At 46.6% G+C, this 24502-nt stretch overlaps 2 protein-coding genes across 2 annotated transcripts in view; one reads left to right on the forward strand and one right to left on the reverse strand.

Moving 5' to 3' along the window:
• Positions 1–2598: 2598 nt before the first annotated feature.
• On the reverse strand, positions 2599–9748 carry VPS26B (VPS26 retromer complex component B). The gene is made up of 6 exons (XM_086626825.1): positions 9526–9748; positions 6181–6337; positions 5187–5351; positions 4235–4410; positions 3435–3577; positions 2599–2855 (listed from the first exon to the last, which is right to left on the reverse strand). Exons 1-6 carry the CDS (start codon positions 9746–9748, stop codon positions 2709–2711), a joined length of 1011 nt encoding a protein of 336 aa, XP_086482951.1. The 3' UTR covers positions 2599–2708.
• A 608-nt stretch (positions 9749–10356) lies between these two features.
• Positions 10357–24502, forward strand: part of NCAPD3 (non-SMC condensin II complex subunit D3) — a 28938-nt gene continuing 14792 nt past the window's right edge. Inside the window, exons 1-16 of the mRNA XM_086626791.1 lie at positions 10357–10432; positions 10688–10842; positions 11221–11383; positions 12155–12333; positions 13126–13311; positions 13743–13804; positions 14073–14160; positions 15856–15989; positions 16718–16790; positions 17401–17526; positions 17713–17965; positions 18486–18569; positions 18721–18804; positions 21567–21640; positions 22581–22715; positions 23479–23699. Coding sequence (XP_086482917.1) covers positions 10357–10432; positions 10688–10842; positions 11221–11383; positions 12155–12333; positions 13126–13311; positions 13743–13804; positions 14073–14160; positions 15856–15989; positions 16718–16790; positions 17401–17526; positions 17713–17965; positions 18486–18569; positions 18721–18804; positions 21567–21640; positions 22581–22715; positions 23479–23699 — 2093 coding nt within the window. The remainder of the gene's footprint in view (positions 10433–10687; positions 10843–11220; positions 11384–12154; positions 12334–13125; positions 13312–13742; positions 13805–14072; positions 14161–15855; positions 15990–16717; positions 16791–17400; positions 17527–17712; positions 17966–18485; positions 18570–18720; positions 18805–21566; positions 21641–22580; positions 22716–23478; positions 23700–24502) is intronic.

Raw genomic sequence — 24502 nt, forward strand, 5'->3', positions numbered from 1 at the left:
AGCTTCTCCCTAAAGATGCTCAGCACATCTGCTCCACCTCAGACAAACAGAGGACCTAGTGGGTAACAGGTTGAATGGTCCATTTAGATTAAGTAAAAATGGGGATCATTTTTAAATTCTGGTTCCACAAGTCAGGGACACGGGGCAGAGGGGCACAAAGGGGGGAAAAAAAACCCAAACCAACCCAACGTTAGGCTCATGCACCTATTCCAAGTCATCCCTCTGGAAGTGATGAACAGATGTTTAATAGAAATCTCCTTACAGTGCATTGTCTTGTCAGACAATTATCTTACATCCAGTACTGATGCTGTTCGGTCAGTAAACAAAGCACTCCTGGAATGCAGAGACATCTTCATCCATGGGGTTTCTTTAATACCACATGGCCTACAATCAAGAGGAATAGGCAAGGAAAAAAAGTCTAGGCGGGATGGGAGTTGAGGAAAAGCAGAGGGTGGTTAGGGTGCTGCTGTGCTCAACTTAGCCATGGAAAGACAGTCTGCTATCCCCACAGGCTCCCCATGGGAGCTTCACTTGTCTCTAAAGGATTGTGTACTGCCACAGCACAGGTGGTTCCCCCTACAGAGACAGGGGAGTAGAGTGAGTGTCAAAAGTAACATCCAGATTCCTTTGCCATGTGAGACCTGCAGCAGGTTACCACCCCTTGCCCTGGCATAACAACGTTGTTGTCTAAAGTAAGCTTTTGCTTCAGTCTCAGGAAGACACGGCTCCAGCCCATGGCACAGACTTCTCACGTAAAGAAAAGCAAGCCACGTCTTCACTATTACAGAGCAGAAACATGGTGTGACACAAGCATTCAGCAGAGATGAGATCATTAGTGTCCTCTACAACAGAGCGAGCCTGTCCAGCTGTACGAAAAACCACAACCTTACACGTGGTGAGTAAAAGATAACTAACTTTGGCAAGCAGAAACACACATTTATCACTGAAATACAGTAGCTGTCTTATTACATAAAAAGCTCCCCTTCCCACCCAGGCCCCACTCCCTCCACCAGCACTGTTCCACTAAACAAAGCAGAAGATACTTCCATTTCCCAGCTGCGAAACAACTGTTCTACATTCAGCTGTAGGGCAGAGGCAGAGGAGATTCATTCCAGAGTCAAAAGGAAGCTGGACAAAACCCTAGCAAGCCACAAACTGTCAGGGAAATCCAGGCAAATCCCACTTGCTAGAGCTCATATCCCAGCGTTTAGTGCAGGCTTGTCTCTCCATCTGGTAGGAGGTCTAACAACCTGCTTCCCTGAAGGGCATCTAAACAGGATGGATATTCTCTAGACTCAGTCAATCAAGTCTACAAAGCCACATCTGATTTTTAATGGAGGAGTAATTCCCTGCTGGAAACGTTCTTATGATTCTACTTAGCTGAAGACTGAAAGAAGCTTATTTTAGAAAAGAAAAAGCCCGCATTGAGGTTCTCAGTTCACGGCATACCCTCGGACCTCACTGGTGATTTCAGCTCAGGCCTCAGGAATGTGTCTCTGGGATCAGAGCGCTCTACCATCCTTCCAGCTGCTGTTTGGCTTCATCCACCAGCACACGCAGACCATGAGCTTCTTAGAACAATTGCGTCCACTTTCTGTCCTTATTAATCCTCATCCTGCAGGCACGAGGGAGCAAACAAAACAATACTCACGTGTTTCTATACTGCTGTCTGTTCCTACTACAAAGCCTGTTCTGTCACAGGGACACAAGACATGAGCAGGGCAGCGTGTGCAAGGTAAGCCCACTCCCAAGAGAGCCCCCGTTTATTTCTCACGAGCCAAAACTATCCTCTAGACCTCTCAAGGCTGGTCTGTCTCTGCTCTGCAGCAGCAACTGGGACCTGTATGAGTGCAGCAACCACAGAGACTGAATCTCAGGGGCACTCAGGCAGCTGCCAGGACAAGACTAGGAAGGCACTGCTTTTGGCCAGGAGCCTTCCTGCCCCCACTTCTTGCCCACTCAGCAGCACCGGGACCTTCACTGCTCTGCCCAACCTGTGCCACCTCCTACTTCGTTCGCGTGCCTCGCTCCTTCCTACCAGCCACAGCTCCCTCTCGACACACCATGGCAGTCAGCACGCCTGCTGCCCCTGCTCCACACGGCCAGGTGGTGGACCCAGGGCTGGCTCAACTACGTTACATGACTGTGACAAGGAATCCAATGCCAGCACGAAGAGGAAGAGGAGGCAGCAAGGGGATAAGACTACGCAATTTCAAGTAGGCTGCACCTCAGTCTCTGACTCCCTTCTCCACCTTCCAGCTAATCACTGTGTCGTTTTCCCTCATGAAGATTTCAGAAAGGCAAGAAAAACATCCATCCTACACAGGCCCAAAGCGACCTCCACACCGCTGGGAAGAAGCAGCAGATTTGGCCGTCACTTGCTCTCTCCCTCCCCGCTGCCACACTGAAGGGGTCTCGGGGCAAAGAGGAGATCAGGCAGCTCCGCAGCCTCCGGACACACGCCTCAACGCAGCCGACCCCAGAGGAATGTAGTTGGTTGGGGAGCACTGAGGTACCTTCAACTCCGCACCACCAGTGCTCCAGCTCGCCTCGTCCTCCCATCCCCTTCCCACCCTACGAGTCCTTTGAAGAAAGGAATTAAGTCAAAAACGGATATTTATTTTCACGAAGTCTCTGAAGTGTTTTTTTTTCTTCCTCCTCGCTGCTGTCCCCACTGGCTCCACAGCAGCCTTCCTCTGCGTGGGCTCTCACTGCCGGCCGTTGTTCTCTGCAGGCTGGCTGGGGGTCTTGGCCTCGGTGTGCGAGGATGTCCCCTCAAACCGCTGAGAGGCGATGGCTGCTTGGTGGGACATGCTCTTCCTCACTATGTCTCCTTTCCGCCAAAGCACCACCTCCTGTAGTAACACAGCCAGCAAGGCTCGTCAGGGCTTGTGAGACCTTCTCCCGTCCCCACCCGGACCCTACGGCGGAACCGAGCTGCCAGGTGAGCAGCTTGCACCCAGTGAAAACTCAGCCTGTGCTGGCACGTTCCACCCTCAGCCGTGTGCCCGAGGCCACTTGCAGCGGCAAGCAGAGGCCTCGCAGTGCAGCCTTCCTGCAAATCTGGGCAGGGAGCTCCTCCCCAGGATCTGAGCACACGGAGGCAACCCACTGGACGTCTAGGGCAGCTCTGTCCTATTGCCGTTGGAATTGATAATGTGAAGGACAGAAGCTCCACCACAAGGCAACAGAGAGGGAAAAATCCCAGATGGGCACCTTCTACATGCATCCCTACCACCACGCACAGCTGACCTGTGCGAACCATTCCTTTCAGACCCTCTTCACACACTCTAATTTGTCTAGTCCTTACAGATATTCAGTCAAGAACGTCATTCTCCCCCATCGGAATCCCAAATTCCCAGAAGGTCCTTATAACATAGTATCCCAAGCGACAGTCTACAGGTCCAAGAAGAAGTAAAAGCTCTGTTTCTCACCTGCTGTTTAAAGTAGCGTCTCTCTTCCTCATCGATGAGCACCAGATTGAGGTAATAACGCACCGAGAACTTCTTATTGATGTCCCTCATCGTTGGGGTCAGCTCGTAGCCAGCCAGAAAGAGTCTGATGGGAATGGACTCCCCTACAAAGTGCACAGAACCATCAGCACAGACAGAACGCACAGATAAAACTAGGAGAGCACCAGCAAAACTAAACCTCACCAGGCCACAAACTTTGTAATCCTTTCCACAAGTGGAGTAAGATGAGCTGAAAGCTCCCTTCAAAAAATCACCGTGCAGGGTCCATAGCCAGATCCTGCCCTTGCTGGCAGTTATTCCATCTCCACTTTAACAGTATAGGACTCATTTGTGACCCGCGTCAAGACAGGACTGCAGGAAAAAATGAGTAAGGTGACATTTTCTCTGGCAGGTGACTCTGCTGGGCAATGGAACTGGAAAACAAGTGGCACAGGAGATTGGCACAGAGCTAGAACACCATCTTTCTGCTCCAAGTTGCAGCCCATGCCAACAGTGAATTTACACCTATTCCTGGTTCTGCCACTGCTTCATCAAAAGAATTCAGTCATTGCAACTCATGATGCCTAAATTCTTCCTCATCATACCAGAGAAGGAAAGGGATCAAATTTAATCACCTACATAAACTGCCATGAGTCCACCACTGAAACAGGATGCATGCTACTACTGAGCACACAGATGCAGCTAAAGATGCTGCAGCATTCTTATTCCCACCCCAAAACACTTCAGAAGAGGAATTCTGAAGGGTTCATCTGCCTTCTCACCTCTCACAGGTGCCCCATCCATGATCTCGTATTTAGCTATTGTGTCGTTCTCATGATACACGTTGGGTCCAGTCCCTGTTGTTTCTCTCTTGATGATGTCTATCTCCATGTGTTTGATCTTGATTCGCACCAGCAGGAAGTAGATCTTTCCGACAATCACATCTTTTAAGTGATACCTGGCACATGAAGGAAGAAAGCACCGCAATCAAACACTGCGCAGCAGACCAGGGCTCAGATTGAAGAGCAGGAACTTGCTTGTCAGATACTTTGTTCTTATCAGTGGCCCCAGCTGTAAATTTCAGATGGTGTATCAACCACCTCCACTAGGTTGCTGTAAACAGTACTTAATCTTTCATCCTCCAGTCTTTTGGAAATCGACAAGAACATTTAGCATGACCAGATAAATCAAAAACGTAATTTCAGGCTGCATATCTGCAAGAAACCCCTGTGACAGCAAAGCCTCCAAAACCAATTTTTTAGGTCAATTAAAACTAAGCCAAATGTTACAATGCAAGGAGATTTGCTAGCACCAGCTGGGAAAGATGCAGTAACAGTAGTGTTGTTTCCAACTTCTGTGCCTGAATTAAGGTCCCACTTCAGCTGTATTGGCTGGTACAGAGCAAATGTTATACTTTGAAGACACTTGGAAATACTGATCCTCCCGAGGATACAGGGAATGTGACGTTACTGCAACAGCCTCACGCTGTGCTCCAAGCTCAGTAAGCTGCAGCCATTGCTTCCCACTCCTTGGTCTGGAGGGCACATCTATGAGCAAGGAGCAGAACCCAAAGACCCTCAACCAGGATCTGAACTGTCTGCCAGCTTCGCTGAAGCCCATGAACAAAGAATCCCTTTGAGGATCACATGCAAGACATGCCTCAGGCTTCCAAACCAAGCTGTCCCCTGTAGCAGATGGTTCCCCGCAGCCGCGGGCAGCTCTTGAGGCACTTACTTGGACTTGTTATACTCGAACTCAATGTGCAGGCAATCCTCAATCCCCACCTCCATCTTAATAGAGGAGTTGAGCTCTGGGTAGGTGCTCAGGGTGTGCACAACTATGTCCATCTCCTTCACCACATCATTCAATCTGCGGCTGACAGTGGCTCGGAGGAAATACCTGCAAGGAGAGTCCCCCTCCTGTTAGAGTTGTACAAGTAGCCACAGAGGCGAAGCAGGGAGGGATGTGGGGCTGAACGGATCGCACTGGGCTACCCAAGCAGTCTTACTGGTACCCGGGCTTCTGGAGCAGCCAATACCCCATGTTGGAAGAGACAGATAGGCATTTTCAAATGGAAAAGCAGACTTTCTAAGAGTTCTCTAAGCTTGCATGCATTTGTGAGCCCGAGTTACTTAAGCACCATTTTGGGGATCTGAGTAACAGCTTGTACATGTTAAAACCACTGCCCTTTTGCAAGAGATTAGATCACACCAGTCTCCACAGACACACCTCTTCTGCGGATCTCAGAATTTTCCAACCCCCCCCTTCAAAGCCAGTGACAAGTCAGCTGCAGTGCCTAGATGTGAAATACAGTTTGCAACATATGAACAAGACACGAGCTAGGCATCTGTTTGCATATAGAGCACAATTAAAGTCGACAAGACTGATTACAAGGCAGCGAAAACGTCCCCATTGGAGACTAAAGCAAACAATTTCTTTTGGTTTTTGAATTACCAAATAAATTAGAAAGATTTGGTTGATTCAGAAGGGGCTGATTTCTCTTATTACTTAAACGGTGCAAAACAAGTTCCACAAGGCCTGATGCATGCTTATAAAAGTAAAGCCTTTTACAACTCAGCTCACCAAAATTCATTTGGAGTTATGTTATAAGCTTGCAGGGATGTCTGGGAAGGGATGCTGCACTCTAATATCACCACAGTAAGTGTCAGTACTTGCACGCTGCACAGAACCAAGAACTGGGGTCAGCGAGGGGAGGAGGTGAGCTCACCGTAACTTCACATTCTGCCCCGTGTAGGACTCGTAAGGTTTTTCCACATGTGTGAACTCGAAGTCGAATGTCTGCGACTGAGTGAATTCACCAGGACGGGCCAGGTCTTTCACCAGAGACACGAACTCATGGTGGTTTCCTCGGTCATAGTAGAGTTCTAGGAAGACAACAGTCCAGGTTAAGCAGTGATGCGTAATCCCACACAGTGACACAGTGAGGAAAGGCACGAGATTTCACAGCTACGAGCAACTCTCTTGTCCAGATCACTACTTCCTTCACCAGTGTTCAGAGAACCTACCAGGGGACTTGTTCACTCCATCGGAGCCAGTGCAGGCCAGAACTTCCCTCCTTGAAACAGGAAGGAAAAGGTCCACACAGCCTCATCTACTACAACGAATCAGGAACACGGCTTGCCTTAGAGTGACACGGATCACCTATTATCATACTAATTATGTTCAGACTGTTTAAGAGGAGCCAGCAGCTCACGCCATCCCTTTCAATAATTTTCTACACAATATTCCAGGCCAAAGGCATTGCCACTGTAAAGAGAGGAAAAACATCACTGCTTCACTGGAACAGCAAACAGTGACAGAGCAAAAACGAAGGGCTAGGTGGCTTCCAACTGCTCCTGCTTATCCTTTGACAACAGAGTTTGAGTGGTCTCAATTCGCACCAGGGGACAAGTAAAAGTGGAGATTAGGAGTCGCAGGAAACGATTATGGATTTCCTCATTTAATGAAAGCAGTCCTTTCCACGCTTCCACAAAGTTTTCTCCCTTAAGTCAAAGCAAGAGAAACTTAAAACTCTGCAATTTGCGTTAACAGCTCTGGATTACACATAACCATCAACGAGATCTGCCCTTCCCAACCCTGCACAGGTGACTACAAGACACTTACACAGTCCTCCTAAAAGCTAAAGCCTTAGCCAATCTGATACGGTTAGATGAGGAAACAAAAACCCGAGTCATCAGACAATCATATACACACAAGTTCACTGTCAGCACTAAACTGTGCAGAGGAGGCTTCTGAGAGGCATTAGTAGTGTTCAGGAGCTGTGGCGAGACTCAGTTCTCCCATCCTTGAGATGCACGATGAGATTTCAGCTTTTAAGTAATGTCTGTTTCTTACACCCCTTTGCTCACCTTATCTCTGTAATGGAAATACTGGCACTAGAACACCCCTCATGCAGAACAGCGAGTGCCATCAAGCCCTTTAGGCTGTGCAGGCAGGTGACATAAATAAACCAACTCTCTCTGCTTTGAATACATGTCCATTGAGAGGAAAGTGCTTGTTGATGTGACAGGGAGAAGCCACGTGCCACATAAAAAGTGGAATATATCATCTGCCCACACGCAGAAGGCAACAATCGAATTTAAAGCAAGAGGAGGCAAATGTCAGTGTACTAAGTTCTCTGCTACCTCAGAAGGGCACAGATTGGCACTCTGCAGCCTTAGGAATAGGAAGGATTGATGTTTCCCACACTTTGGAAGACATTAGCAAGTCAAACAGGTATAAGCTGTAATTTCAGGTTTTCAGAGCTTGATGGTTTCCAGATGGAAAAAAAAAATAACCTGCTGACGTTTTGGTGGCATGCTCAGGACTCGGTAATGGCAGGCAAACCGAAATCTTCAATGGGTTCTGCGCTCACCGGAGACCACGCAGGACACGGCGTTCACAGCCTGGGCTCCGGTACTTGGTCTCGAACAGCCATCTTCCCTGTGACACATCACTCCTTCACGTCTCAGTCTCCCTGCCTGTTAAATTGTCTCATATAGATACTGACCTCGCAGCAGTGAGAAGTCAGAACGTAAGACAAGCTGTTTTGAGACGGAAGGCATCAAGGAAGTGCCACCAGCAGTGCAAACTTCAGCGCTTTAATAAAGTGGTGCGACGGGCAAAGAGAAAAGACTCACATGCAGCCACAGCAGCTCCTAACACACTCTGCTTGGGCAATAACGTGAATTCAAAGCAGTTATTCTAAATATGTATGGCTCCAAACTCTTCCAAAATGGGGAATTAGGAGCAAGTGAGGCAGAGTGGAGCAGGAAGCGAATTTTATGCTTTAATTTCCACTGACGATCATAATCAAATAAGAGGTCATAAGGTAGCTCCTGATGAACGGGCTTCCTTACGCTCCATCGTTTACAGGCGCTCTCTGCCTGTCCTCCTCTTTCTTCCCAAAGGCAGTGTTATGCACAAGCGAGGTCAGCAAAAATATTAAACAGCAGTATCGGGGCTGGGTGAGAAAACCTCTAGTTCGCTTTCCTACACCGCATGATTTGCAATGCAAAGGTTGCAAGCCCGCAGCCTGCACAGTGATTTTGAGGTTTAAACCCAAGCATGGAGGGCCACAGACGTGAGGCATCGCACACGCCGAGCACGGCCACATCACTGGGAACATCCTGAACTTATTCTGGCTTGTGAGTCTTGGGCACGTCCATGAAACACGGACATCTCCACTCTGATCGGAGTGTGGGTGTGGCAGCTACCTTTCCTCTAAGAAAGGAGGAAATACTAAATCTAAATGGGTCACGCACACAGATAACCACAAGTTCTGAAAAACCTGAAGTCACCCAACTAACTGTGCAGGGATGCGTGGTTGCTCACTCAAGGAACAAGAGAATGAAAGATGGAATCAGCCCAGCTGAGCCCCTAGGCCTCAAGAAAGCTGATGTACCTGGGTAAAAACGTGTTGTGGGGCAGGGGCTGGTGGAGTTGGTGATTTGAGATGTACGGGAAAAACCCACCGGATTCACCGCCCTCGGCAGAGCCGTTGCTTCCCGCTGGACCCTGCCCTAACTGAATCAAGTAACAAACAATTGAATCAAGGCAAACAGCTCCTACAGCTCCAAATAAAAGACAGCTGGCGTTGCTGGGATGTCCGGGCTCAGACCCACGTCTGGCAGGACGGAAACCAAATTTTACCCCTGTCTCCGAGCACGTGCGGTTTAGAGCTGAAATCGGCGACCGAGCAGAAGCCAGAAAATAGGACGAGAGAACAATGACCTGGAAAAGGACCGGAGTTCCTCCCCTTCTGCCGGGGCTCGAGCCCCGAGAACTGAGCGGGTTGCCCAGCTCGCACGGGGGTTCGGAATGATTTCAGGCGGCCGTGGGAATTCTCCGTGCAGCAAAGCGTAACCTACTTCGCACCGGCGAGGATCTCCGTACCGCAGGGAGCAGCGCCGTTCCCGGGACTCGCGCTCCAGCGTGCGGGCGAACCAGCCGCGCTGGGATGGTGGCGAGAAGAACGCGCCGGCCTCCGCGCAACGCGACCGAGAGGGGATGTACCCGAGCGGGGATGCCGGGGACCGGCGGGCCACCCCCGGGGACGAGCCGCCCCTCTCACCGATCTGCCCGATGAACTCCACTTTGATGCCCTGGTGCTCCAGCCGCTTATTGGGGTGCTTGAGGGTGAGGACCACCCGCCCCGAGACGGTCTCCCCGTCGTAGAAGAGGAAGTATTTCTCCTTCTTGCCTTCCTCCGTCTTGTGCTCCACCCGCCGCCGGCTCTCGGCATCGCTCAGCACCAGCTCCAGCTCCGCGCTCTGCCCGAACCCGAAGAAGCTCATGGCACCGGGAGGCGACGCAGCCGCGGCCCCCGCGGCCCCGCCGGGAGAGCTCGGCCGGCGGCTCCCGGCCTTCCCGCGGGCACCACGGACAGAGCTCGGCGGGGACCGGATCGGGAGCGGCCGCGCAGGGCGGGGAGCGGCGCGGCGGTGACAGCGGCCCCGCGGCGGGCGCTCAGCGCCGGGGCAGGGGCGGAGGGGGCCGCAATGCGGCAGCGATGCCGGGCCCGGGGAGGGGGCGGCGGCGGCGGCGGGTCCCTGCGGCCCGGCGCTCGCCCGGCTGCCGCTGGATCGAGCCCGGGGCGGGCGGGCGCGCGGTCCCGCAGCCCCCCCCGCCACGCGCGAGCGCTGTCCCCGCCTCGCCGCGCGAGCGCTGCCGCCGTCCCGGGGCCGGCCCGCGCGCACCGCGCATGCACCGCCCGCCCGCGGCCGGGGCCGGAGCCGGGGCCGCGCCGCGCAGGCGCCGCCCGGCCCGTGCCCGCCCCGTGCCCGCCCCGCCTTTCCCGTCGGCGCCCCCGCTTCCGGGAGGCGGGCGGGCGCGGCGCGGGGATTGGCTGCGGCCCGCGGGAGCGCGCGCGGTTGGCCGGTTCGAAGGGACCGGCGGCGGCGGGATGGCGGCGGCGGCGGCGGAGGAGGCCGAGCTGCTGCGCGCGCTGGCGCGGTGGCGCGTGCGTGACGCCGGCGCGGGTGCGTGGCGGGGGTCGCTCGGTGGCTGCGCGGGGGACCGTGGCGGGCGGGGGGGCGGGGGCGGCTCCGCTTCCCCCCGGGCGCGGCGCACGGGCCCGGTTAACGACAGCCGCAGCGGAAACCGGCAGCGTCTGCCCTGCGGGTGTTCCTGCCCCGCTCGGTTTGTTCCCGGTTTGTTTCCGAGCACGATTTGGAGCGAAACGCGGGCGTGGGAGGAACTTCGCGTCCGATGCTTATGAGCTCTCTTCCCCGCAGTCTGGGCGAGCGCGGTCTGGGATCTGGACTTCACCGAGACCGAGCCTCTGGATCCCGGGATAGCAGAGGCCATCACGGAAGATGGGCTCGATGCTTTCACATGGCTTTACCAGTCTCTGTCGCCCTTTGCTGCGGAGGACCGGGAGAACAGAGCGGTAAGTCCCGTTGCACGGGCTGGCTTTCTGCCTATCCAAGGTCCAGGTCCTGCGCTTTCCTGTCATTCCAGCCTGTCCTGCCTTGATATTTACAAAACATGCTAAGTCTGCGCTAAACTATTAACGTGTATGTGCTAGAATGCTGCGGAGGGAAGCTATTCCCAAGTGTGAAACGTATATTTACAATTTAATCTAATATAAAATCAATTATATATAGTGTTATATGTTATAACATAATCATTGAAACGTATTTGAGAAATATATAACATGTATAGGTGGTCGGTTGCAGTGGCAACTGTTAAAATGTGAATAGTAGCTACTGGCAGAGAGCTGTGTTATTACAGGATTTCTCACTCCCACTCGTGTATTTTGCCTCAGAATATCTGGACCTTGTTTGCCGAAAACAACTTCTCCCATAATGCTCTTGTGGCCGTGTTGCATCACTTTGTCCAAGCGGGCCAGCATAAAAGAGCGGACGCACAGCAGAGGGTTTACGCGCTGCACGCGGCTGGGTTGTACTTCTTACTGCTGGAAATCCCAGGTGAGTGAAGGAATGTGCCTCTTAATTGTTGGATAAAGCATCGTTCAGACAAAATCAGCTTGCTGTCATGTGTGAGAATTCTGGGTGGAACAAGCGATGGATTTTGAACTCCCTGAAATCCTTGGGGATCGCACTCAGCCACGGTGCTGAGTGCTGAACAGCTGTTATGGCCTGATAGCAGCTTGGTCTCCTGCCATAAAGTGGCTTGATGGTCTCAGGCGGGGTCTGCACTGCCATGCGTCGTCTTAGTAGTTCTGTGACAAGGTCAACGGAGGAGTTGGAGCGGTACAGGGAGCAGAAATCACACGCGTCCCTCTGGTTTGACAAAAATACAGAGTGAAGGCAGAAGCTTATTCCTCTTCCTGCTCTGTAACTGGAGAGGATTTCGCTGTGCAGTGCTTTTGGACTGGTTTGTTTGTGAAAATAAAGATATCTTTTCTAGCAGGTTGATTCACAGCGGTATCCTTTGGTATTCAAGGCTAATACATTCTCTAAAGTTTTGCTGATCTTTGTTGTGCAGCACGTTACCAGCTAGGAGGAGTCAATCAGCTGGTGAACCTACTGGAGAACGTCGTGGCTGATGACATGTCATATGGATACAGTTTGACTTTGTTCAAGCAATTCTTTTTTCTTCTCTTGAAGGCTCCCAGGACAATGCCTTTGTCCTGGCCATCTATTTGGCTGCCAGAGCAAATGGAGAGGTGGCCAGACGATTTGATGCTCTCTCCGTACTTTATCTGTAAGGTGACTGATGTTGTCTTTTCTGGGCAGGCAGCATAGCTAACCAGCTGTTCCATCAAGTGGTGTTTGATACATGTCTTCACGCTCTGACAAAATGTTGGCCTCAAGAACCAGATCTCATGAGGAAAAGAAAGAAGATGCATGCTCAAAGCTCTCAGACCAGTGCAAGAAGGAACAAAAAGAAAGGAAAACCGTGCAGGAGTGGCAATGTAAGGTGTTTGGGTAATCTCTTCAGATATAGATCTCTATTAATAAGCAAATTGTTGGCAGGCTGTTTCACTTCTAGGTCAGTGTGATACTTTGCTCTTTTTCACCCCTTTTAAAATTCTTAACCGTTCATTCAACAGTTCCACTCTGCTCTTGATCCTCTATTATTAGGAATTTCAGAGGTCTGATGATTCAACATTAGCTGCAGTTTCATGGCTGCTGACTAATAGAAAAAAATGCAGCTTTTTTGTCTGGGACATATTGTTAGAAAGCTCAGTAGCAGAGGGAGAAACTAATTTATATCAGCTTCTTCAAAAAACCTTCACATTAGAATGTGACTAGCTTGCAAATGGCATTTGAGTTTCCTTGCCAACTTACTGATGGGAAGTTAAGGGATAAATGCTTTGCTTAGCTGTACTCAGCTGCTCGTTCTAACATTTATATGTTGGGGTTTTTTTTAAACGGAACTGAGGATTACGCATCAGAAATTCTGAGAGAACGTTGGTGCTGCAGGGTCATGGCAAGCAAGGGAAGAAGGTCATAGGCACAATGGGAGTTACTTGGGATGATTCTGCAAGTGTCAGATTAGAATTCAGGTAACTTCAGTTCTGATGGACTTTCTCCTTCAAAACGAGAATAGGCTGTGTTGGAGCTTTCTTTTTTTTGTACCCAGCTTTCCTCTTTCTGTTTGTTGTTTGGGTTTTTTACCACTGTTAAGTGCATTAATTAATCTGAAAGCAAAGATTTAGAATTGTGGGACAGGATGGTGCTCTTCATCTTTTCTACCAATATAGATGGAAGAGATACTGGAAGAGGAGGAGGAGGAGGAGGAGGAAGAGGATTGTGAAAATGTTTACTTTTCAACGGATGATCTTCTTCAAGTTCGCAACTCGATCTTCCTTCTGTTGAAAAACTTCCTAAGACTTCTACCAAAGTTCTCCCTCAAAGATAAACCTCAATGTGTGCAGAACTGCCTGCAGGTATATATATTTTATAAATCAACTCGAGGAACCTTATGTCCCCTGACACAAACCTTTTGAGGATGCAGAGCACTCCATAGCCATGGGAATGGTGACAGCTCTGCCTTTCATAAACTGGTCCCCTGATTAGACTGTCCTTGGTGTAAATCTTGGAGCAGGGTGCCTGCTCCATGTCAGTTATGCTTAGCACTTGCTGGCCAGTGCCAGCCAGGCAATTCGTGTTTTATTCTGAGGTGCTTAACCCTCATGGTGCCTGGGGGTAAGACACCTGGTGCTGAACCTCTGGGCTTTGGGATCTGCTTATCTTCTGCTTCAAGGGAGGCACTGTAGTTCAAAAGTTAGACTCGCGTTCTTTATTGTCTGACCTCCAAGCAGACCTGCACCTCTTCCCCTTGTGTGAATTATCTAAGCGTGGCGTTCTTTCCTTGCAGATCTTTGTTGGAATGACAAACTTCGAGCCAGCAGTACATGAGTTTGAGTTTTCAGCAGCAATGTGAGCAAACAATTCTCAATTTTTATATGGTGCTTTGAACAAGCAAAGTGCTCAATGCTTGTGGTGGTATCATCCTGTTCATACAAAAATGAAAGCGGTGATTTCTTTCACTAAAGATAATTAGACTGTGTTCCACCTAGCTAACAGTAAACAACATTTAGTAAATATTGAATATTTTTCAGTCCATGAGCATCTTTAGTTGTGATAGTTGTAGTAAATATTTCTCTTATGAGAGATGAAGGCATCTCTTTGCCTTCTTTTGCTTCAGGAATGTTAACGAAGCCAAGTATGTTCCCGAGCTGGCCTATCGTGGACTGCGATTATTGTGTTCCCCTCTACATGGTGCAGAAGATAAGGTAAGAGTTGGACAAAATCTTTAAAATCCTCACTGCAATATTGAAAAGGAGTAGTTGTTTCTTTCATTCTCCACGTATCATTTTTGCTTGCACTTTTTTACTTTTCAAATTAAGTTTACTTTTTGTGCGTGTGTGTGTTGGGTCAGAGGCAAGATGCTTTTATCACAGAATGTCAGGGATTGGAAGGGACCTCAAAGGATCATCTAGTCCAATCCCCCTGCCAGAGCAGGACCACCTAGATCAGATCACAGGAGAATGCGTCCAGGTGGGTTTTGAACATCTCCAGAGAAGGAGACTCCACAGCCTCTCTGGGCAGCCTGTTCCAGTGTTCTGTTACCCTTACTGGGAAGAAGTTCTTCCTCATGTTTAAGCAGAACCTCCTGTGTTCCAGCTTATATCCATTTCCCCTTGTCCTATCATTGGATGCCACTGAGAAGAGCCTGGCTCCATCCTCATGACAGTCACCCTTTACATATTTATAAACATTAATGAAAAAATACTTTTTTCCACCCCAGTCCTTGTTTCCTTTGACTTGCACGATGATGTGTTTTGTGTGCATTGAATTCTGTGCTCTAGTGACTCTTGTGGCAAATGAATCAAAACCAGAGGATAGCTACAGTGGCATTAGATCTCTCTATCTTACAAAAAGAGAATTCCAGGTTACTGTGTTTGCCTGGAATTTTCTTGTTTCCTGCTAGGTGGAGCTCCAGCACTGCTTGGTAGGGTGCTGTGGCATTGGGTTGCAGCAGCGAAGCATGATGGGCAGTGTTATGTGCAGGCGAGGGTAAGCAGGATTGATTCTTATTCAGAGAATAGTCTGTCATCATGGAACATCCAGTTCTACCAGAAATGTGTCTGCAGCTTTACATTTTTATTTTGCTGAATTGTCGAGCGTGCTGCGTCATCTCCCACTTGTGTGTGCGTGCTGCTTTTATGGATGGGGCTTTTGAACTTTGGTCACAACCGTGCTGCTGTGCTTGTGAGTCCCTGTGAACCCATCTGAACTATTTCTGAGCTCACAAGCCAGGGTATTAGCAGCTGTCTAGTCAGGAAAGCCTGGAGCTAAGTACACGCTAACCTGACACAGACTGTCTGCCCAGCTTTGGCAGCCCTAGACCTCTGTGTTTCAACGTCCTTGGTTTCTCAGTGCAGCACAGGCTTTCCAGAATTGTTGACATTTGTGGTATCAGGGAGATGTAGCAGTTCCCCTTCTGGGACTCACCTCATCTTCCCTGGCTCTCCTGTTTGACTGCTCAGTGAATATCAGGACAACGAGGCATGCTGTGATCCTAGAAGTGCGGCGGGGAGGAGGCTCCAAATGTTCAAGTGCACATGGTGGTAAAAACATGCATTTGGTTTAAGATGACTTCTATGCAAAAACCAATGAATTTCCTCGAATCCCAGACATTTCTGGTGAATTGAAGTTCACTGCTTTGAAGGGAATCTCTCAATGTTGTCAGGAAGCCCTTCCTAGGGCTTTCTGGACTTGTATGAGAACATCACAGCTTGGAAGGATGTTGTGTGTATTAATGGGTCCTCTTTGAATTATTCTGCTAGGAGTCATATCTTGACAGGCGCTGTTATTTGGATCCAGGTTTGTTTGGTTCAGAATTATTTCATGAACCTGGTCAGAATCCTTATCCATGGGCTTCAGTTGCTACTGAAACAAACCTGAAAACAACCTTCTCTTTCCAGATTCTTCGTTGTGTCTTCCAGCGAATCCTCAATGTCATTCTTATGCTGGAAAGTGGTGCGGGTTCCAGACGTGCAGTCCTTCCAATCACGTCAGCTGTGATCAGCGCCAGGAATCAGGCTATAAAATTCATCAGGTGAAGTACAGAGCTCTTGGCACTACCCTTCCTGCATAGGTCCGCCTGATCTTCTGGCGTGCCTTTGCTTCACTGCTTAGTTGATAAAGGGATGAGACAAACTGGCACTGACTTTGAAGCTGTTTGTGCAAATGAGGTTTAATTAAAACGTCTATAATGGGAATTTACTGAACTTGCTGGTGGAGAGGAGGGAAGGTTCTGTTTGAACGAAAAGTGGCAGTAAGTGGAAGGGACCTGCCTTCTGTGTTTTGCTGTGCGTCAGTTTTTCAGGTTTTCTAGTTTACTACAAAATATTGTAAAGAAGATAAAAGGTTAGTGTGGAGCTCATCTCTCCTTAGTTCTTTGCCTTCTCCTGCTTAAAGATATGTTTTGCCTATGCTCATTATTCCTGGAGTGTGGGGATCCGTGTTGTTGGAAAGTGTGGTTTGTGCAGAGATCCCCAGACAGCCTATAGTAAGTAGATTGAGAATGAAGAAGCTTTTCATATTGTTCTTCTACTTGTAGAAAGGTGTTGGAAGAAATGTTTTCTGCCTGCAGAGCCAGGTTAATGCAGACAGTCAGTGGGTTTGCTCTGACCATATCCGGTTGCACTAGCGCTCGTGATTCCAGAACACACGCTTTTCTGGACTTTTGAAATGCATTCCAAAAGGAATGTCCTTGACTTGATTTATACTCTGTTATAAAACCAGCCTCCTTAAAATTTGCTTCTTTTTTTTTCTTCTCTGCAGTTCCGTAGTAGATGAGCTGAAAGAAGTTGTTTTTCCTGTTCTTCGAATATTACTGCAGCATATCTGTACCAAGGTACGCTAAGCTTTGTGGCATCTTAAGCTGAAGAACTCATGTATGGGTACACTGCAGTATCTATAATAGTTAGAAAATCTATTTTCACAATATTTTGTGAGGAATTAAAATATTTTAATCATTTGCAAATTTCTTGACAGCCTGATCACTTTTTGTATTGATCTTTATCAGAGTTTTCAGACACCTTAAAAATAGTGTCACTCTCTAGGAGAATACTGCGGGTGAACACTTCCCCCCTCATTCACAATTGATTATACTCCACTTTTGACTTTTCCAAAATTTGAAGTTGCTTTTACTACTGTTTTGGTAGAGGAAAATGAGGATTATGAGAGCTCTTTGCCTAGCTAACTATCCGAAGGCTGCCGTGTAGAAATACTGCCTCTGGATTTAATCTAAGCTTCACCTTTTCCTTGGGGAATTTGCTGTGGGATCGTGAGTGAGGGCAGAAGCAGTGAGCAAGGAAGCTGTGATTGCTCTCCCAGTCCTTGCTGAATGTGACCCTGTCGCCTCATTAAATTAAGAAATACTTATCCTCAGCCCTGAAATGCCGTTCTGGCTTCTGGAGCAGTGCATCGAAATGTCATCCCACGCGATTGCCCTTGTGTTTCAGGTCCCAGATAAGGCTGATTATCGCATGTATGCTGCACAGGCCTTGGTGAATTTGCTGGATAAACTTCCTTGTATAGAGTTTGCTGACTTCATCGCTTGGCTTTATAAATACTCCCGCAACGCTAAAGTAAGTACATCTCCTTGGTGTGCCAGGGTTCAGATACAGCAGTATTTTGAAGACGAGGGGTTCGATATCAGCACTGAATGGCATTGTTGCTATTGCTGGTACCTAAAAACGGGTAAACAGAGTAGGCAGTGCCTCTGTCTTTGCTGACACTAACAGAGCACCTCGTGTGATTTCTCTTCCAAACAGATTGCCTACAGAGTGTTTGCTCTTGATGTAGCGTTAGCTTTGTTGGATGTGCCCGAGAGGAACTTGGACAGCTCCTTGCCCCCGGATCATCAGAAGTTTCTAAAGCATAAGTTTTTGGTACAGGTCATGGTGTTTGGCCGGTGTTCAGACAAAGCACCCGTGGTCCGTAGCAAAGCGTTAAGCAGCTTTGCACACTGTCTCGAAACGAAAGCTGCTGCTACCTCGGAGAGCATACAGGACTTATTACAAAGCTGTAAGTACTATGGATAAATTAGTGAAAATTATTTCTTGAGCTTTCTGGGGAATAATTGCTGAGAGATAGGCGAACTAGTTGTCAGGGACTTAAAAATCTGCATATAGTGTCTTTGTGTATGGTGTCATAATGAGAAGTAGTACATGAGTCTTGTTACTCATGAAGCCTTTTATTTGGAAGGGATTTATTCTCGTTTATTGGTTCTAAATAGATTCCTCCATGAGATACCTTGGAAGGATATTTACAGACAACTGAAACTGCTCATTAAAAAAAAAAAAAAAAGTTCATTCTAACCTGACAGTTGATTAAATGTTGAGTTGTCTTTTGCTCCTGCTAAGTTGTTGTGTTCGTGATTGGCGTTCTGAACTCCCTCAGGTGTGGTAAAGGCCAGATGGCGCAATTCAGAAGTACGCACGTAGCATCCTACGGTTAGATTACTTGTCTGAAAAAAATTTGGGATGACAGAATATGCGGAATTAAAATACTTCATTCAATTTCTTTTTTTATTTCTTTTTGGCAGCCTCTGACCATACAGTCTTGGAAGCAAACACAAACACTGCGAGTCTGATAGTCAGTGCAGAAGGTATAGAGTCATTCTCTTATAGTAAGTCTCAGGCTCTTCTTGGCATGCCATTTTTTAAAAATAAGTGTCTCTAAAACCTAGGGCATGCATGAGGCTCTCTGTTTAACAGTGAACCATCTTGCTGGGTGAACATATGCCTTTTTTATTCTTAAAAGTTTAACTTTTCTTTCAGCTGTGTCCAATCATTCGCTGAAGACCTTACCGACTTTCAAAAGCATTGAGTTGACAGACCACAGCAATACCACTATGCTTGATGGTATGTCAAAATTATACTAGCCTTGTCAGATAACTTTTCAAAACCTTAATTGAAATTAGACTTTCTGAAGTGTATTCGTTGTCCGTTTTTCAAAGAAAGTGGAGAGAGCTTTCTGTGGAGCTGTTAAAAAACACTTACGGGTGATGAAGGGGGTGGAAGTGCCAGCCATGAAGAAATACTATTTCCACTCAAGTCTAAAAAATACATTTAATCTTGAAGTACTGATGTTTGTTTGTACTAATGCGGTGGCAGCACTTGCTGAAAAGCAGGTAATTTATTCTTTCCTAAAAGGATGGTAATTGATGTGGGATATAATACTTGTAAATCCATAAATTTAAGGGTAATTAAATCTCTTGCTCTGGTGCACAAAGAACTAAAATATTTTTGCTGCATAAAACACAGCACCTTTGACTAGCACTGTTATGTAGGGAAGAATTTGCTTCTCTGCAGCATCAGGTATTGGCTGGAGTTGAAAGCAAAGCGTGAGGTTAAATGGACTGATGCAGAATGGCAAGCAGCTAGTTCTAATTTGTTGATAGCGTGAAATCAGCATGTAAGTTGGCTTTTGTGGCCACGATATTCCTTCTTTGAATCTCTTCCTTTCTTTTCCTCTTCCGTGTAAAAGCTTTTCTCCCTAACCTTTAGGCCCCTGCCAGTGTCTTTGCTCTCAGTTCTTGCTGTTCACCTCTCTTGAACTGCTGACAATTCAATTCGCTGCTTGGTTCGCATCCTGCCTTTGTGTCTTTGTTACACGTCTCATGCTGCTCTTCACATGGGATCTCTCCATCCCTATCTCCGTGAGCCAGGCCACAATCTTCTCCGTTGAAAGCTTTCTTTTAAAACATTTCGCTGATAAATTTCGCTAATCTGCTCTCTCAGAAACGTCCTCCAGGCCACTTAAGGTATTGTGTATTCCCTGTTTAGTTGCAGACTCCTTGTGGCAGAGGATGCCTGGTTTTGTGTCTGATACCCAGCTGAGCATACACTTGGCACTTGGCAAAACAAATTAAGAAAAGGATTGGATGGAAAAGGGCTGTCTGGAGCTCAAGAGGATAGCTGAAATACAGGGCTCGCCGAGTCAGTCAAGGTGCATTAGCAAAGCTGTCTGGCACACGCTTGTGTTCAGCTTATGCCTGTGCTAATTTTGCACTTCTATGAAGACCAAACAGCTCATATTTTAGAAGCGAAATAAATCTTAGCTGAGGATAGTCGGAAGGTGCTGAAGGCACAAGGGCAAAGAGGAGGAGGGTAGGGATAATCCGCAGGGTGAGGTACGCACTGCAGAATTACCACTGCCCAGCAGCGTACAAATATTATGTTCCTGTGATAGTTCTCAGCCATTTAGAACTCAGGTTTTTTGTTGGTTTAGTGGTTTGGGATTTTTTTTAATCTTTTCTATGCCAGTGTGAATAAAATCAGTGTCATTGGCAAAGTGTGATTATTTTAGCAGATTCAATCACCTTCACTGGAGCTGGACTATTTTAATGGCAAAATCTTGCCACAAAAAGGTTCTGTACTTTTTCTGCCAAGCTGTTCTCAGGAGGAAGAGGTGATTGCAGTTAGCTGCCCTTTAAGAAAATGCAAATCAAAGTCCCTTTGCTTCCTTTGGTAAAAAATTATTTTCAAACTATTTTTCATTAGTTCCATGCGACTAATCCTATTTCTTAGTGGCAACAGAGTGGATCTCCACATGAATCTCTCTAAGTAACAGATCTCCAAATTTGGCATATATTTGGGAAATTTCACTTAGTGCTGTAAGAAATCTGACAAACAGCAATAAACAGAAACCTTACAAGCAATGGTAAAATGCTTAAAATCAGTACTGCCAGCTTGTCAATAGTCCATCTGAATGATTCAGAAGGTGAGAAATAGTTGATTGTGGCTCTGCGTGCTCAGTTGTTTGGCTGTTTAATAAACTATCATCTCGATTATGTATTTTTCCTGAAAATGTGCAGCAATAAGTATGACTGTGGCTATGAAAAGTAAAATTTGAGGGCTGACATGACATTCAGGGAGGGTAGATGTGTTCTGGTTTCCTTGTAGACTCGTGGGTTCTTCTTTGCAGCTGCCATTCTGCAGCCTCACGGAATTCAGTCAGTTAATAAATGGAGTAATTTCTCCTCTGTAAAACACAGCAGTTCATATATTAATGCTTTATACTGTGTGGAGCTCTGAGGGAAAACTCCCAAAAGGTTGTAGGCATTCTAAGCTCTCTGTGTACAAGTCTGTTAACCCATCTTGGGTCTGTGTTGGATCTGTTTGTCTGTGGACTGCCCTCAACATGCTTTTCCCACGGATGGCAGGGTTACCTGTGCTACAGAGTTTTGTTAGAACTGTGCAAGCTTCATCTGACGAGCTTTCAGACTGGGAAGGTAGCCTAACATCTTTTACGTAGACAAATAAATAGGTCAGAAAATACAGATTTTTTTTTTTTTTTCATTTTGCTGCATGTATGATATGATTTGGTATATCACTTTCTTTTGTGATATGCCCTAAGATATATTTGCAAATGAAATAACTTTGAAAAATGTTTGGAGTGTTTTTTTTTTCCTCTGGCTTATACCTCATTCTGGATTGTTCTGGATGTTTTTTTGTTGTTCTTTGTTCAGTCCTCCTCTCTTGCCCTCTGAAAATCTCAGGCAACAAATCATTGCTCAGTTGAGTTCAGAGCTGTATTCCTCTTTGCTGCTGCACAGCGTTCCGCGCGTCAGTGCTGCTAGCTGGTGGTGTGGGTAATTTCTTTTTATCGTGGTTTTGGATAGGAAAAGAAGTCATGGCCATGCTGAGACTGAGAGCCAGAGATGAGAAGACCAACGTGAGGAAATCTGCTCTCCAGGTATGGTGGTTTTTGCATGCTTCCCTGTTCTCAGTGATTACCCAGGATGCCATTAAAATAATTAGGCCATAGTACTGTAGCAAACTGTATGTAATTTTGCCCACCTGTAGCTTCTTGCTATTCCTGCAGGGTGCCTGCAGGCCTTAAAAAGGTCTTGCTTGCTAATTCCTGATAAGTAAATAATGCGAGCGTGATGATGGAAGATTTTTCTAGTACTCTTGCTGGCATTCTTTTATTCCGTCATTTGGAAAGAGAGGCTCTTTTCAAATGTCAATAGGCATTTCAATTAAGCGACTTCCTTATAAACTGAAGCATATTAGCTGCTTAGTTTGTTTTGACCTTGTTAACAAAGAGATTGGGTTATATCCAGCCCCTTTTTGAGGTATGTGTTGCTTTGCTTGCTGCTCAATTTTTTCTTAATGAAGGCATTAGCTTTTAAAGAAATACGCTTCAATGAAAATGTCATTGTTTTAAAAAATGTGTGTGGTGGTGACTGCCTTCCTCTGTTAGTCCTCTTCACCCAAACTCTTCCCCTCTCTGTTAACACACTGATTTGAGCTTCTCAAGTTAAGGCTTTACAGTTGTTTTGTTTTAATGCTTTTTGATTAAAATAAATAAAAATTAAAAACCCTCGCTTGCTTTATCACCAGGTAAAAGACACGGTTTATACAAGAGTCACGTTATTTTCAAGGGGAAATTGTGACATTCACTCTATGCAAATGCTGTTATAAAATGGAAATGACTAAAAAAACGCTTTCTGTTTCATCCTACATCTCTGGTTGTGCCCAGTACTCATAAATTGTTAATGTGATGTTTCACTCTCGGTGAGATAAATGAATCTCTAATTAAAGTTGGTAGGGGGTAGATTGTGGTTTTGATTTGCTACCCGATGCGCATGACCTGTATTCCCGACAAACTTATGCTGGTATTTGACTTCCAGGTTTTTATGAACATCCTGAAGCACAAAGTGATCCCTTGTACGGCGGAGGACTTGTCCACTCTTCAGGACCGTTGCCGGGACCCCGCTGTTTCTGTGCGGAAGCAGGCCTTGCAGTCCATAACAGAGCTCCTCGTGGTAAGGAAAAAACCTCACAGTTCTTATGCAGACCTCAGGCAAGCAAACTGTGGGTTAAAGAAAGGAGGAAACAGACAAATCTGCTGCATGTCAGTTGTTCGTTCAGTGAATTTCATTTTATGACTGCATTTTAATTTTTTTTTGTTACCTTTTGGCTTGAAAGTCATGAGTCATTCTTATACGTAGTTATGATGTATATAGGATGCTTCCAACTGGTGGAAACGTTTCTCTTCCTGGCTGTTGATTTATGTGTCATGGAGAAAATGTTTATGTTGCTGGCCTTCTCAAGTTGGAAAAAAAAAAAAATCTGAATCACTTACTAAGACGTAATGTGTAGATGATAGCACTGCAATATTTTTCCTTTTCTATTTGTTCACAAAGGGTTAGTAACTTAGGCTGGAAGCATAGGGTTTATATTAAGCAAAGCTCCTTTTTTTTTAGCATTAAATCATCTGCTGTACAGCTTTATTGCAGTCCTGTTACAATTATTTATAGGGTTTCAAAGCAAAATATTACAGTACTTCAGCAGAAGCACCAGGTAGCTTGATAGTGGGTATGATCGAACATCAGGGAGATACAAGTTCCCTTGTCCCATATGGTGCCACGTTGCAGTGCTAGTTGAGCGATATGCTGGCATTCAGTAAAATTTATTTTCCAAGTTAGTAGCTGAATCTAGAGGTTACTAGGCCTTTGCTGATCTTACCTATGCGTAAAGGATCCTCTAATGATTTAAAAATGTTTCTAATATGTTTGCTTCTCTCAGTCTCAGCATGATAATGTTCTAGTGCAGAAGGCCTGGTTAAACGGAGTGGTGCCCGTTGTGATGGACACCGAAAGTTCTGTCCAAGAAAAGGCCTTGGACTGCCTTGATCAGCTCTTATTGCAACATATAAAATATTATAATAAATTCAGGAGTGAAGATGGAAAGCAGGCTCTAGCGTGGGATCTCCTGACCCTCTTGACTTCAGAAAGCCAGGAGCTGAAGTAAGTGCGTTTGTCCCTTCGTTGTGGGCTCTGATGGCTTTTCCCTAGCAGCCCTTTGTCTGATGCCTCGGGTGGTTTTTTACCTTTACTATGTTAGCATTCAGGGACAAAATCCAGATTTTTTTTTTTTTTAACTTTTAATCCCATTAGAATATGCAGCTTTTCCTTTACAGAAGAAAATTGCCTACTGACTGGAGGACTAAGATAAGAGTATGAGTTTATACTCTCAGTGCTCTCGTTCACTGTGTGGCCACAGACCTTTAGGTATCATAGTTTACATATGGTTTAAATGTACGTGCTGTCTGTTGTTCAAGGCAAGAAACTAAATTTATTGGGTGGGTTTTTTTTAAACTATTTGAATTCCCTTCTTGAAACAGTCAGTATAAGTGTATGTTACTGCTAGAGATGGAAACTACCACATGGTGAGGGGCTTGTGTTGCTCTGCTAGTTCCTGGGACAGAGAGGCTGTAGAGCATGGACAAGCAAGTAGGTGGTGAGAAGAGTGCAGGTTTCTTTTGTGTCAAGTATTTTCACTCGCTGCTCTTGTTAACTGTGCTCTCTCCCTGAACTCAAGTCTTCATATACAAGAGTGTTGCATGCTGTTCTTGATATATTGTTAGCAGCATGAATATTTAAGTTAAATGGAGGTGTTCTGATGACAGAAGTAAGGATATATAAAGAAAGAACATCGCCTTTTATTAATTCTGATGTACAATATGTTACTTGTCTTATGACAAATAGAATTATTCTGCCTTTTGCAGAATGCTGTGGGAAGAAGCAGAAGAAATGGGATGACACACAGT

Source organism: Tauraco erythrolophus, chromosome 26, assembly GCF_009769465.1.
Source record: "Tauraco erythrolophus isolate bTauEry1 chromosome 26, bTauEry1.pri, whole genome shotgun sequence".
NCBI lineage: Eukaryota > Metazoa > Chordata > Aves > Musophagiformes > Musophagidae > Tauraco > Tauraco erythrolophus.

What these genes read in the sequence shown, in the direction of transcription:
- VPS26B (XM_086626825.1), bottom strand. Translation starts at nt 9,748, where the DNA reads ATGAGCTTCTTCGGGTTCGGGCAGAGCGCGGAGCTGGAGCTGGTGCTG. An exon ending in GGAGTTCATCGGGCAGATCG is followed by an intron (nt 6,338 to 9,525) that starts GTGAGAGGGGCG and finishes TTGTCTTCCTAG; the next exon opens with AACTCTACTATGACCGAGGA. An exon ending in GGGCAGAATGTGAAGTTACG is followed by an intron (nt 5,352 to 6,180) that starts GTGAGCTCACCT and finishes CTCTCCTTGCAG; the next exon opens with GTATTTCCTCCGAGCCACTG.